Source organism: Ascaphus truei, unplaced genomic scaffold, assembly GCF_040206685.1.
Source record: "Ascaphus truei isolate aAscTru1 unplaced genomic scaffold, aAscTru1.hap1 HAP1_SCAFFOLD_809, whole genome shotgun sequence".
Taxonomy (NCBI): domain Eukaryota; kingdom Metazoa; phylum Chordata; class Amphibia; order Anura; family Ascaphidae; genus Ascaphus; species Ascaphus truei.
In genome coordinates, this window is record NW_027457144.1 from 37135 (window position 1) to 51915 (window position 14781).

The 14781-nt window shown below is 49.7% G+C and overlaps 1 protein-coding gene across 1 annotated transcript; it reads right to left on the reverse strand.

The window, feature by feature from the left end:
* Window positions 1-5765: 5765 nt before the first annotated feature.
* CTF1 (cardiotrophin 1) lies at window positions 5766-11662 on the reverse strand. The gene is made up of 3 exons (XM_075584931.1): window positions 11535-11662; window positions 8419-8537; window positions 5766-7673 (listed from the first exon to the last, which is right to left on the reverse strand). Exons 1-3 carry the CDS (start codon window positions 11548-11550, stop codon window positions 7245-7247), a joined length of 564 nt encoding a protein of 187 aa, XP_075441046.1. The 5' UTR covers window positions 11551-11662; the 3' UTR covers window positions 5766-7244.
* Between the last annotated feature and the right edge of the window lie 3119 nt (window positions 11663-14781).

Sequence of the window (14781 nt, forward strand, 5' to 3'; positions counted from 1 at the left end):
CTTTTGGATGACGCTCTTTGAGGTGTTGATTTTAGCGACAAGGTTTTGCAATTCACCCCAAATCCCTGTAGATGGATAATTTGTACCACCTCTGCATTGTTGCCAAGGGTAATGAGAACTGCTTTTGACTGAGGTTTATTGTAAAAGTTTGGGGTGGTAGGGGAATACACTTTGAAGGCAAGACCTTGCTTAACATGGGGGGGTTATCTGTCGCCTTCACTAGGCTGTTCATTTCATGCATTCCCTGCTGGCTGGAGCCTCCAGCACCGCGCAGCACAGGGGGTAATAATTTATAATGCGCAGGCCTCTGGGAGCCTGTGGCGTCAGGCAGCATGGGATGGGGGGTTGTGAAGATAAAATGAATTCGGTCATACCCAGGGTTTGTGCTGTCTTTCTTTGGGACTGGTTCGCAATGAAGGTATAACACAAGAGGGAGCGGTCGCTAGTGGTGTGTGTGGTATGGGTGCCTATGCATACAGCAGGGGTGGCCAACTGCAGTCTTCAAGGGCCACCAACAGGTCAGGGTTTAAGGATATCCCTACTTCCGCACAAGTGGGCCATTTAGTCTACCCTTAAAACCTGATGTGTTGGTGGCCCTTGCGGACGGGAGTTGGCTACTTCTGGTATACAACAGAGAGGGAGGTGATGGTTCTAGGTTTTCTTTTAATGTGCCAATCATGAGCTGGGATTGGTGGAGAAATGTCTTGTGTATCCAGGAATGTGAGGTTAGGATACAATGTTGTGTAGTTGTCCTATATTCTGTAGGAAGGGTGAATGCATATTCGAATTAATATTGGACATAATTATGTAGTGTGTGTCACACCGTGTTCAGGAAAAAAGGGACCCCTTTAGTTTTTCTCGTCATGTCTTCTATATTTCTCGCACAATTGTAGGCCTGTTAGTGTTAATCTACATATTTAAGAAGCACAATGTTGATCAACTGATCTTCACGAAATTGATGCCACTCTATTATGTCCACAAGTATCGGGTACACTGCGGGAGGTTCATGTTCATTAAACGAGAAATAGGAGCTTTTCCTTCGTAACGCGTAAATGTGTTAAACTGTTGTGCTCTACTCTGAAACATTAAGATTAATATCAAGTGTGTTCAAAAGCTCCTTCTTCCGCTGAAACGCGCGCCAGAAGACGAGAACGCCACTGTCTGATTGCATGATCGATAACCCGCTGCTCCCATTCCTGTAGGATAACGTTGTTTTACAAATGAGGTTTTTCAGCCCTCCTAGCGCCCGTCCTTTATCAGGAAACATTTTGTCTTTGTATTGGCCCATAATTCTTGCACTTTCTAACGCGCTTATCTTCGCTAAACACCATGTTGTAACTATGCACTCGATGAGGTCATCACGCTGTCACCAATTCCAAAGGATATGTATTAGACTATCAAACAATTCTTCCATGTAATAATCTCCTGTGACAGACCTATAATTGCTCAAATGTTCATGAAACGGTAGTGACTTTTCTGCAAGATATGACGAAAAATAAAAGGGGTCCCGGTTTTGCTGGTGTGTGTGTCCTCGTCGCTGAAGCGTGTTTATTTCCACTTCTGGACCCCCTGCTTACGTACCTGGTTAGGGGCTAGTAATTAAAGCTGGACCCCCTGCTTACGTACCTGGTTAGGGGCTAGTAATTAAATCTGGACCCCCTGCTTACGTACCTGGTTAGGGGCTAGTAATTAAAGCTGGACCCCCTGCTTACGTACCTGGTTAGGGGCTAGTAATTAAAGCTGGACCCCCTGCTTACGTACCTGGTTAGGGGCTAGTAATTAAAGCTGGACCCCCTGCTTACGTACCTGGTTAGGGGCTAGTAATTAAAGCTGGACCCCCTGCTTACGTACCTGGTTAGGGGCTAGTAATTAAAGCTACGCAGGCCAATAGGAAGCTGGGGCAGATGACGAGTCTTGCTATTGGTCCGCAGAACGCAAGAGATGTAAACATGGTTTTGTTCTGGAAAGGAGGCTACCAGCGGCACCTTCTCTGGAGCCAGGGAGTCTCCAGACCTGAAATTAAGGGGTTCAGCTCTGGAGACACGCTGCTTCCTACTTGTAATAAATTGAAGCGGCGACTGCTTCTGTAATTTCTGTATGTTCCAGTTTTGGCCACTAGAGGTCAACAAAGAACTATAGTTTCACAAGGTTGGAGATTAAAGCTGCAGTTCAAGCTGACTTTTTTTTAATTTAATTTTTTCATTCAACACGTGCATCAATAGAATCTACACACTGTCAAGGGATTGGCTAAGTTGCCGAACGATCGATCGCTGAAGTTTCGGTTCGGGGTTCAATAAATGCATCTTGGGTCCTCTTCTGCTGCACTGACAGCCAAAGTTCTGTGAGCAAGATCATGTGACCAGGCAGGCACTAGATTCAATTGGTTCACTGCTTGAGGGCAGGGCTCAAAATGGTGATACTGTTTCAGAAGGGGAAGAAGATGTGACTTTGCAAATGGTTGCTATAGGAACAAAAATGCTTGCTACATTAGAATTTTTTTTTTTAATTTAAATGCGACAAGTATTTTCTCATAGCACAGAACTGATTTATTAAAAACACACACGTAAGATATTGCTTGAATTGCAGCTTTAAATGAACTCTGGGTCCTGTGGGGGGGAAATACCTGCATATTTATTTCCAGAACTTAAAATGTAAATGGGACAAAAACTGCACTGATTTTTCTGTTTGTTACCCATGTCCATTGTTCCCCGGTTTCCTCTGTTATACGCACAAAGTGAATCGTGACCTGCTCTAACCACATCGCAAACACACGAGCATTCATCGTGCGTCACTTTCTTAGCGTGGGTCATTAAAGTGGGTGAGAAGCCAGAAGTGCTCGTTTGCATGTCATTACCCAGAATCCTTGGCTGCAGTGGAAGCATTCTGTACTGTTGGGGGCATGGTGTTCTTTATTACTGTACGGCGGAGAGTTGTCGGTTTTACTCACCATAACGTGCGTGTGTGTGTGTGTGTGAGATCTGCTGTCCGCAGCACTCCTCCTTGGGCCGTGATTATAGTGCCTGCGGCGCGTGCGCACCAGTCGCGTGACGCGGTTGCTGTATCTAAAACAAATGATTTTGTCTCGGTGCAGCCGCTTCGCCGCGGTCGTGCGCACTCTGCAGCTCCCTTGGAATTGAGGTATTTGTTTTGGTGGCGCCGCCGGCAGCACTATAATCGCGGCCTTAGATTAAAATATTTAGTTTTTCAATCCATCTGAATGTATATTTAAAAATGCCGCTTTATCTGCACCAGCCGGGCCCTTGTGAAGCCCTGTGCGACACATTGGCCGTGCGTGCGCGTGCGTGTGGAATAAAGAAATGTTTTTATGTGGGGAGTGCTGCAGCTAACTATATATTTACTTTGCTTGGATGACCCGCTCGCTCAGTTGGTCTGCGACCAGGAAAAGATAAGTGACTGATATATTTATTCCCATGGCAGCAAAGGAGTGCCCTCAAACCCACAATTGGTTGCATAATTCCTATGCAAATGACCTGTATTTCTCCATACAGATCTCTGCTTTTTGGGGACATTTCCCAGCCTTTTGTTGGTTGGAAGAAACTTTGAAGATGGCCAGTATTATTTAACTACAACACATTGCAGCATTGTATGGGACATCTTTGTCTTCTCTTGTTCCTTGTTACTGTGCCGAGATATAGAAAAGACGAATACTCTCCTTACTGTGAAGATATTGGAACAAGATGCTCCATCGTAACATTGCTGGGTGCTCAGGGCAGATGCTGCACTCAACTCCACTCCTCAAGAGCCACCAACTGGTAGGGTTTTCAGGCTATCCCTGCTTCAGCACAGGCGGTGGTCATAATGACTGGGATATCCTGAAAGCCCGATCTGTTGGCGGCCCTTGTGGACTGGAGTTGCCCGCCCCTAGGGCACCCTGGCACAGCCAGACTTGTGGCGACCCCTGATTTCCCACCTCCTGCTGAAGGTGTAATGTGACACGGAAACGTCCATATTCGAATAAAATGAGTTGATTTGCTTACTACAATGATGAAAGAACCGAAGCACAGCACCGGTGCAAACACAGCTCAATAATATGCTTGCTATTTCTGCCATCAATAAAAGGAAGCGCAGCATCCTCCAACGCGTTTTGCACCAAAACGGCGCTTCGCCCACCTTGTTCACGACCAGCCTGGTTGTGCCACGCTGTAACCTCTCCTTGCTACTCTGCATCAATATCTAATACATGGTCCTGGCACGTGGGAACCAGCTGCTTGCTTTGGCTTTTTGTGCCAAGTTCCGGATAGAAATTTCATACGTTCAGGGGGCATTTTTATTCAGCACATGTTGTGTATTGCGTACACCTGTAATGAGATCGGTTTAGTATGTGTACTATGCAAGATCGTGCGGCCTGTGAACTGCTGAAAGATTGAGATGTCTCATCTAGTGCAGGCGCCACATGCTTTTCCCCTACTTCAGGGGTCCTCAAGGTTCCGTTTTCAGGATATCCCTGCTTCAGCACAAGTGGCTCAAAGACAGCCACTGATTGAGCCCCCTTTGCTGAAGCAGGGATATCCCTAATAATCTGGCCTGTAGGTAGCCCTTGAGGACTGGAGTTGACCACTTGATGGTCGAGGACTGGAGTTGACCACTTGATGGTCAACGACTGAGCCACCTGTGCTGAAGCAGGGAAATCCTGACCTTTTGGGGGGGGGGGGTGAAAGCTGAAGTCGAGAACCCCTGCTCTACTTCGTTTTCTTGAACCCGGAGGCGGTTTGGAAGTGGAAGCGCCAGGTTGGTACTTAGTGGCATTCTCTCCTAGGAAAAGGGCAGTACAGCCAGAGAGGGAAACAAATTGTGTGTGTGTGTGTGTGTGTGTGTGTTTTTGGGGAAGTTGCTTAATTATTTTAAATGTTTGAAAAATAAATTGGGGGGGGGGGGGGCTTTGTGTATGGTTATGGCAATAAGGGAAAGTCCCTGCTCTGACCCCCTCCTCGATGACACTGCAGGAGGCAAGTTCTTTGCATGGTTGTTGGTTCCCGTACCACATGCTCAGATTGTGACGCCGCTAAGCCTCTTGTCCCGGTGTGTTCCACCGCATTCCACCAGCTTCATCAGTGGGCGGGTTTCCGCACGCGAGGGAGCAGGAGAATGGTGTCGGACAGCCGGGGGACATGTTTTGGCAGAGCCTAAGAAATGATGGACAGAGTGGTATTCAAACATTACACATGCTTTGGTCTGGGCATGTGCGAGCCAGCTGGGATTGGTCCTCTAATGTAGAAGCTGTTGTAGGACTGAGTGCTTTGTGCAAGTCGCGATCCAGATGTGTAACTGGCAGAAAGAGCAGCACTCTCGCAGGCTTCGTAGTCCAGTGTTTGTACTTCTGTAAATAGCAAATCCCACTTGTGAGCACAGTCACATTACCTCTTAGCATACAGTGCTTCCACTGCAGCCAGGGATTCTGGGACATGACATGCAAATGAGTACTGTGCCACCTATGCAAATAAACACTTAAGCCTATGGGAGTCCTAGTTTGTTCCTACCCGAAGGGATAATGATCGTATTTGCTGCAACCTACCTTTCTAATGATTTGTATTATTCCACACACGTTTTATTTTATTTTTGCACCCAATTTCAGATTTGCCACGCAAAAAAACACAACACAAAATCGAATGGTATCACAACAATAGTGTATGTGTGTGTATATATATATATATATATATATATATATATATATATATATATATATTTCTCTTTTTAGATTCCCGGTCTGATTTAAATCCTGTAAAAAAACTAATTGGGACGACTCGTTAAGCAAAATACTTTATTTATCAAAAAAAAAAACTTTATTTAACAAACTTTTTATTTCTAATATATAAATGTAGGTTCGTTGCACTGTTCATCTTCTGAGATAAGAGTGTGGAAAAAGACAGATACCATGAAAGAGAGAGTGGAAATGATAAAGTTCGAGCAGCTTTCCCACCAAGTTAATAATGGTTTAATGGGGTGTTTTGGGACGGGTCCTGAGGTAAGCCGTGCACTATTTAACACCTAAATTCACTACCTGTGAAGTTAGCCTTGTGCTCCGTTGGGATTTAAGAAGCCGCAGTGGATGACGCAACCTCTTATTGGTTTGCGTCATCTATGAGAGTTGAGCGGACATTTTGTATCCCCTGAAAAAGGACACACCAGTCACTTCACCGACCCGTATCTCAGAAGCAAAGGGGGGTGGGTAATGCTAGAGGTGGGATGTCTGCTTTCAACAGAGATAAGCGTAAAAGAAAATGGGGCGGGGGAGGGACATGGAAGAAAGTAAAGGCTGGAAAGGGAACCATAGACCATGAAACTAGACTGGGAGAGAATGAGGGAGGACGCCAGAGGGGGAGTGCATGAGTGACAGGAGACTAAGAGACACGACCAAAGAGTAGTGAAGAAGAATAAGAGAAGGATAGATGAGCAGTGAATTAAAATGGGGGGGAGGGGAGCAGGAGGCAATCTGGAACATTTGGTCGCGGCAAAAATCTTCACCGGGGTTTAGCCGCTACTCACCTCGCCGCCGGGACCATTTGCCACTGGCCACTTAGCTGCCAAGGTAAGTCCCCAACATTACCCCAAAAATCCCTCATCTTAACCCCTAATGCTAACGCAACCCTAAAAACCTTAACCCCCTACCCTAAAAACCTTAACCCGTTACCCTAAAACGCAGATCCTTAACCCCCTAACCGCTAAATGAACCCTTAAACTTACCTTGGTGAAGGGGCTGCGGAAGAGGGCCCCTCCGCCGGCGGAACCTTGGTCACGGGCGAGATTCGCTGCGACCAAATGCCCGATTCCAGCGCGAGGGGAGGAGCATCGGAGAAATCAGTGGAGAATGAGTGAAAAGGGGCAGGGTTTTATATACAGATGTATGTGAGCAGATACCCAGCTACATGGGCTGCTCGTGTGGCCCCCCAATACAAACATACCCAAGACCACCTGAATATCTTCTTTGTGCTGTGTCTACTTCCCTTGCAATCCCCCCCTGCCTCCCCCCCACCCATTGGACAGGAAAGCCCTTTGCAGTTGGGATCTCATCTCTTGGAAGGCTGGAAGTTCCCTCGGAGTATTATCCGTGACGACCCGTTCCCATGCGCTCTATCTGTCTGGGATACACATTGTAACCGTCCGTTTTGGAGCGTTGAAGTGAGATATCTTGCAACTGCGCTACGGGCTCAGAGGACTCCAGGGTCTGACGGGAGAAATGATGGAAGTGGCATCGAGGTTGCGGGAGATTGCTCTGTTGCCAATCTTTATACTGCCGTCTCTGCAGCCATAATCATCAGGTCTCTCTCGGTTTGGAAGAGCCACTCGCGGTAACTCCAACAGATGGTGTAACCGGTGAGCTTCTGCTTGAAAGCTTTGGGAGCCATTGATGTGGGAGAAGAGGAAAGGTCCAGCTTCCCAAGTATGGACCCCAGGTTGGACCTCAACGCTCTCAAGTCCTGGCGGCAGACTTCCAAGCGGGTGTGCAGCTGGTGAGCTCTGGGGTTCAACTCCTTCTGCCAACGCAGGACAACGGCAAACCAACCAGACAGAGACCCGAAGGCGGACAGACTCAAAGCCAAGCGTTTCCAGGGGTTGATGAGCAGGACAATAGCATCCAACGTGGGCAGGCCATCAATCTGGGGGCGAGGGTAAGAGAAGCCAGGAGCAGAGAAGGGCGGCCCTTGGTGACTGAGCTGTTGGGGGAAGGAGAAGGAATGAATAATGTTGGACAGAGAGGGAATGAAAGAAAGCATGGGAGGGAAGGAAAGATGTCGAATGCAGGAGGGGGAAAGGGGGGATATGTGAAAGATAGAAGGAATGAAACGGGGAGGCGAGGGGACTGGGTGACGGAGGGAACGAAGGAGACGATAACTGGGAGAGTGGGCATTAATTAAAAGGGATTCAATGAGTAAGTAATGCAAAGAGGAAGGAGAGTGGGGGAGGTGAAGGAGGGAAGAGACCATCAATACACTTCATATTTCCATAATTGGGGGCTTTAGCAGGTCAAGATCATTGGTGCGACTAGGAATATTTCTGCAACTGTTACTTTTAAGTGTAAATCAACAATCCCCTATTGATATACCAGAAACACAAAGCGGTACTGTTCTTTCGTGAGCCCTAACAATCTTAAAATAGCTTTGTGTAAAGGACATTTCCCCATAATATATACAGACCCTGGCTAGCGCCAGGGGGCCCAGCTACGGATCGAAGACTCTAGTATTAAGGGGTTTACTTGGGGACCAGACCTGCCCTCTATATCACTGTCCCTCTCCTGTCCCCGTCTCTGCTTATTTGGACTTTTCTGCCTCAGATCCGCCTGTTCCCTCTGCGCCTTCTCACTCCGACACTCATTTCCCTTCCTGTGGCTGTCACTTTCCCCGGTCCCCTTCCTGCTTCCCACAAGCGATAAAGGGGAGCGCTCCGTCGGGTTCCACGTACATATTCGCTCACTAGGTCTTCCGTCTGGGCCCGGAGCAGGCTGACCAGTCCCAGTGCTTGTCGTATGGCTGCCTTCTCCTGCTCCTGTTGGAGGGACAGCACGCCCAGCGAGGGATCCACTGAAAGGAAGCAGGAGAGAGCCGTGGCGTGAGTCACAGGGTCACCTACGTGTTGCCACCGGCTAACGATGGAAGGCGACGCCGTGTCACCGCGGCGCAAACAAAAAAACAACAGAAGCATTGCATCGCTGCCCAGAAGAACTTGCAATCTAAATGTGTGGTATGGGATGAGCCTGGGAAGCGGGGGGAGAGAGGCTTACCCACGCGTGGCGGAGGGGGGGGTATAGATAATATCCCCATTGTTCAGCTGACAGCCTCCGCTGGACCAGATTCCTAAGAGTTTATTCATGTGTTATCAAGAGTCTGTGTTATCAAGACATAGCTCCGGGCTGAAGGAGTGGCTCTGTCAGGCATTAACTTCAAAGCAGCAGCCACGGCTCAAATCCCCGTGGCTGCTCCCTGGAAAACTTGTGCAGGTCACGTTCCCTCAGGCACCAAAATTGGATTGTAAGCTCTGCGGCACGGGGTGCTCAACTCCAGTCCTCAAGACCCCCCAAACAGGTCAGGTTTTAAGGATATCCCTGCTTGACCCATCTGTGCTGAAGCAGGGATATTGTGAAATCCTGGCCTGTTGGGTCTTGAGGTCTGGAGTTGAGAAGCCCGTGCTCTACGGGGCAGGGTCTGTAAAGGGTTAATGCGTCCCGCTGCGTGTCTCGTTAGCGCTATACAAGGGAACGTGTCTATTGTATAGAAGCGTCTCTGCTATTCCAGTACGGATCGTTCGCTCGCACGCAGCTCTGTCTATGCACCTGCTCATTCCCCCCTCTTACCTAATCACACGCAGCTCTGCCCCCCGATATCAGCTCTGTCTATGCACCTGCTCATTCCCTCCTCTTACCTAATCACACGCAGCTCTGCCCCCCCCGATATCAGCTCTGTCTATGCACCTGCTCATTCCCTCCTCTTACCTAATCACACGCAGCTCTGCCCCCCCCGATATCAGCTCTGTCTATGCACCTGCTCATTCCCCCCTCTTACCTAATCACACGCAGCTCTGCCCCCCGATATCAGCTCTCTAGCACATTCAGCCAGTCCATTACTGACACCCCCACATTACACAGCTGTCCCTGCTTCCCCCTCTCTGCACTTCCAGTACTGACCGCACACTATCCCTGCACCTCCGTCCTGCACTCCCTCTGCGCTTCCTGTACTGACCGCACACTATCCCTGCACCTCCGTCCTGCCCCCTCTGCGCTTCCAGTACTGACCACACACTATCTCTGCACCTCCGTCCTGCCCCCACTGCGCTTCCAGTACTGACTGCACACCCCCCCTCTGTCACTGCACCTCCGTCCTGCCCCTCTGCGCTTCCAGTACTGACTGCACACTATCCCTGCACCTCCGTCCTGCCCCCCTCTGCTCTTCCAGTACTGACCGCACACACCCCTCTGTCACTGCCCCCCCTCTCTGCACTTCCAGTACTGGCCTCACACACCCATCACTGCACCTCCATCCTGCCCCCATCTGCACTTCCAGTACTGACCGCACTCACCCCACTGTCACTGCCCCCCCTCTCTGCACTTCCAGTACTGACCTCACACCCCCCCCCTGTCACTGCCCCTCCTCTGCACTTCAAGTACTGACCGCACACACCCCTCTGTCACTGCCCCTCCTCTGCACTTCCAGTACTAACCGCACACACCCCTCTCTGCTGTTCCAGTACTGACCACACACACCCCTCTCTGCTGTTCCAGTACTGACCGCACACACCCCTCTGCTGTTCCAGTACTGACCGCACACACCCCTCTCTGAACTTCCAGTACTGACCGCACACCCCTCTCTGCTGTTCCAGTACTGACCGCACACACCCCTCTGCTGTTCCAGTACTGACCGCACACACACCTCTCTGAACTTCCAGTACTGACCGCACACCCCTCTTTGCTGTTCCAGTACTGACCGCATACACCCCTCTCTGCTGTTCCAGTACTGACCGCGCACACCCCTTTGCTGTTCCAGTACTGACCGCGCACACCCCTCTGCTGTTCCAGTACTGACCGCACACACCCCTCTGCTGTTCCAGTACTGACCGCACACACCCCTCTCTGAACTTCTAGTACTGACCGCACACCCCTCTTTGCTGTTCCAGTACTGACCGCATATACCCCTCTCTGCTGTTCCAGTACTGACCGCACACACCCCTCTCTGCTGTTCCAGTACTGACCGCACACACCCCTCTCTGCTGTTCCAGTACTGACCGCACACACCCCTCTCTGAACTTCCAGTACTGACCGCACACCCCTCTCTGCTGTTCCAGTACTGACCGCACACACCCCTCTCTGCTGTTCCAGTACTGACCGCATACACCCCTCTTTGCTGTTCCAGTACTGACCGCATACACCCCTCTCTGCTGTTCCAGTACTGACCGCACACACCCCTCTGCTGTTCCAGTACTGACCGCACACACCCCTCTGCTGTTCCAGTACTGACCGCACACACCCCTCTCTGAACTTCCAGTACTGACCGCACACCCCTCTTTGCTGTTCCAGTACTGACCGCACACACCCCTCTCTGCTGCTGTTCCAGTACTGATCGCACACACCCCTCTCTGCTGTTCCAGTACTGACCGCACACACCCCTCTCTGAACTTCCAGTACTGACCGCACACCCCTCTTTGCTGTTCCAGTACTGACCACACACACACCCCTCTGCTGCTGTTCCAGTACTGACCGCACACACCCCTCTGCTGTTCCAGTACTGACCGCACACACCCCTCTTTGCTGTTCCAGTACTGACCGCACACACCCCTCTGTCACTCCACCTCTGTCCTATCCCTACTCTTAATATCAGCAACAAGGCGCTCCGCTGACCGGGTCACCGTTACGTTGAGTTACTGGTAACCTACTTCCTGCAGTTGTGTGTCACCGGACCCTCCAGCTCACAAGGAGTCCCCACATGACCTTGAATGAGGGGAAATTGCAAGCTCTTGGGATCAGTGACTCCCAGCCCCTGTGCCACCCTCACGTGGGCAGCACTGCACACACTGTAGGCCGTACATACCTCTTAGTACCTCCATCCCAGCGCAGTGCTATGCAGGAGCCTCTCACTCTGCCACACAGAGTGTGTGTCTCACTCCCCACTTATATCTGCTCTCTCCTGCTCTGCTGCACTCCTCCCCCTCCCCCTCCTCTCTCCACCTCCCCCTCCTCTCTCCACACCCCTCCTCTCTCCACCTTCCCCTCCTCTCTCCACCCCCCCTCTCTCCACCTCCCCCCCTCTCTCCACCCCCCCCTCTCTCCACCCCCTCCCCCCCTCTCTCCACCTCCCTCGCCCTCTCCAGAATTTTGGCCCAGACACACATTCCCTGGAAGTTCCTTCCCTGTGATGTCACAGCTCACATACCTCCCTCCCCCCCCCCCGCCCCCTCCCCCCCCCCCCCCCCAGTTGAGTATCTATTTCATGCTGTAACTCCTACCTGTGGCTGCGCAGAGATGTGGGAACTCGCCCTCTCTCTAACCCAGGGGTGGGCAACTCCAGTCCTCTAGTGTCACCAATAGGTCAGGTTGTAAGGATATCCCTGCTTCAGCACAGGTTGCTCAATCGACTGAGCCACTGAGCCACCTGTGCTGAAGCAGTCGAAAAGTGAGCCACCTGTGCTGAAGCAGTCGAAGACTGAGCCACGTGCGCTGATCCAGGGACACCCATACAACCTGACCGGTCTTGGGGACTGGTGTTGTCCACCCACCGGCTCTTAACCCCAAGAGCTGGCAATCTACATCGCTTTGTGAGCTCAGCTGCCATTTAACATCTTCGCCATGGGGAGGCGCCATTTCTATGCGCCCCAAGAGAATATACGTCAAGCATGCCAAGCTTGGGGGTACGATTTTCCACCGCTTCGCTGGCGATGAGGGGGTTAACCGAGGTTTTTCTTAAATTGCGAGCTGTTCCCGGGTTGGTGCCCAGAAGGCAAAAAAAAGTATATATTTTGTTGAGAGAGCAAACAAAGCAATATAATGTAACTGTTACATACGCCTATAACATATATTATCTGTAACTAAATGTCTTTATATATAATGTATAACCTGCTCACTTATTGTAACTGTATCTGTAACCATGTACCTGTCATCCTAACTCTGTGCCCAGGACACACGTGGAAACGAGCGGTAACTCTCACTGTATTACTGCCTGTAACACATGTTATAACTCTGTGCCCAGGACATGCGTGAGAGCGAGAGGTAACTCTCACTGTATTACTTCCTGTAACACGTTATAACTCTGTGCCCAGGACATGTGTGAGAGCGAGAGGTAACTCTCAGTGTATTACTGCCTGTAACACACGTTATAACTCTGTGCCCAGGACATGCGTGAGAACGAGAGGTAACTCTCACTGTATTACTGCCTGTAACACGTTATAACTCTGTGCCCAGGACATGCGTGAGAACGAGAGGTAACTCTCACTGTATTACTGCCTGTAACACGTTATAACTCTGTGCCCAGGACATGCGTGAGAGCGAGCGGTAACTCTCACTGTATTACTGCCTGTAACACGTTATAACTCTGTGCCCAGGACACACGTGGAAACGAGCGGTAACTCTCACTGTATTACTGCCTGTAACACGTTATAACTCTGTGCCCAGGACATGCGTGAGAGCGAGCGGTAACTCTCACTGTATTACTTCCTGTAACACGTTATAACTCTGTGCCCAGGACATGCGTGAGAACGAGCGGTAACTCTCATTGTATTACTGCCTGTAACACACGTTATAACTCTGTGCCCAGGACATGTGTGAGAACGAGAAGTAACTCTCACTGTATTACTGCCTGTAACACGTTATAACTCTGTGCCCAGGACATGCGTGAGAACGAGAGGTAACTCTCACTGTATTACTGCCTGTAACACGTTATAACTCTGTGCCCAGGACATGCGTGAGAGCGAGCGGTAACTCTCACTGTATTACTGCCTGTAACACGTTATAACTCTGTGCCCAGGACATGCGTGAGAACGAGAGGTAACTCTCACTGTATTACTGCCTGTAACACGTTATAACTCTGTGCCCAGGACATGCGTGAGAGCGAGCGGTAACTCTCACTGTATTACTGCCTGTAACACATGTTATAACTCTGTGCCCAGGACATGCGTGAGAACGAGCGGTAACTCTCATTGTATTACTGCCTGTAACACACGTTATAACTCTGTGCCCAGGACATGTGTGAGAACGAGAAGTAACTCTCACTGTATTACTGCCTGTAACACGTTATAACTCTGTGCCCAGGACATGCGTGAGAGCGAGAGGTAACTCTCACTGTATTACTGCCTGTAACACGTTATAACTCTGTGCCCAGGACATGCGTGAGAACGAGCGGTATCTCTCACTGTATTACTGCCTGTAACACGTTATAACTCTGTGCCCAGGACATACGTGAGAGCGAGAGGTAACTCTCACTGTGTTACTGCCTGTAACACATTATAACTCTGTGCCCAGGACATGCGTGAGAACGAGAGGTAACTCTCACTGTATTACTGCCTGTAACACGTTATAACTCTGTGCCCAGGACATGCGTGAGAACGAGAGGTAACTCTCACTGTATTACTGCCTGTAACACATTATAACTCTGTGCCCAGGACATGCGTGAGAACGAGAGGTAACTCTCACTGTATTACTGCCTGTAACACATCTTATAACTCTGTGCCCAGGACATGCGTGAGAACGAGCGGTATCTCTCACTGTATTACTGCCTGTAACACGTTATAACTCTGTGCCCAGGACATGCGTGAGAACGAGAGGTAACTCTCACTGTATTACTGCCTGTAACACATTATAACTCTGTGCCCAGGACATGCGTGAGAACGAGAGGTAACTCTCACTGTATTACTGCCTGTAACACATCTTATAACTCTGTGCCCAGGACATGCGTGAGAACGAGAGGTAACTCTCACTGTATTACTGCCTGTAACACGTTATAACTCTGTGCCCAGGACATGCGTGAGAACGAGAGTAGGGTGACCAGATTTTGAAAATGAAAAACCGGGACACATTTTTATATATATATATATATATATATATATAACAGTTTATTTATTGTAGTACACTTATACTTTACTACCATTAGAGAGAGAGAGAGAGAGAGAGAGAGAGTGTGTGTGTGTGTGTGTGTGTGTGTGTGTGTGTGTGTGTGTGTGTGTGTGTGTGTGTGTGTGTGTGTGTGTGTGTGTGTGTGTGTGTGTGTGTGTGTGTGTGTGTGTGTGTGTCGGATGACCTCAATAATCGAACAAAAAAAAAAACCCAGATGTGAATGATTCTGAACC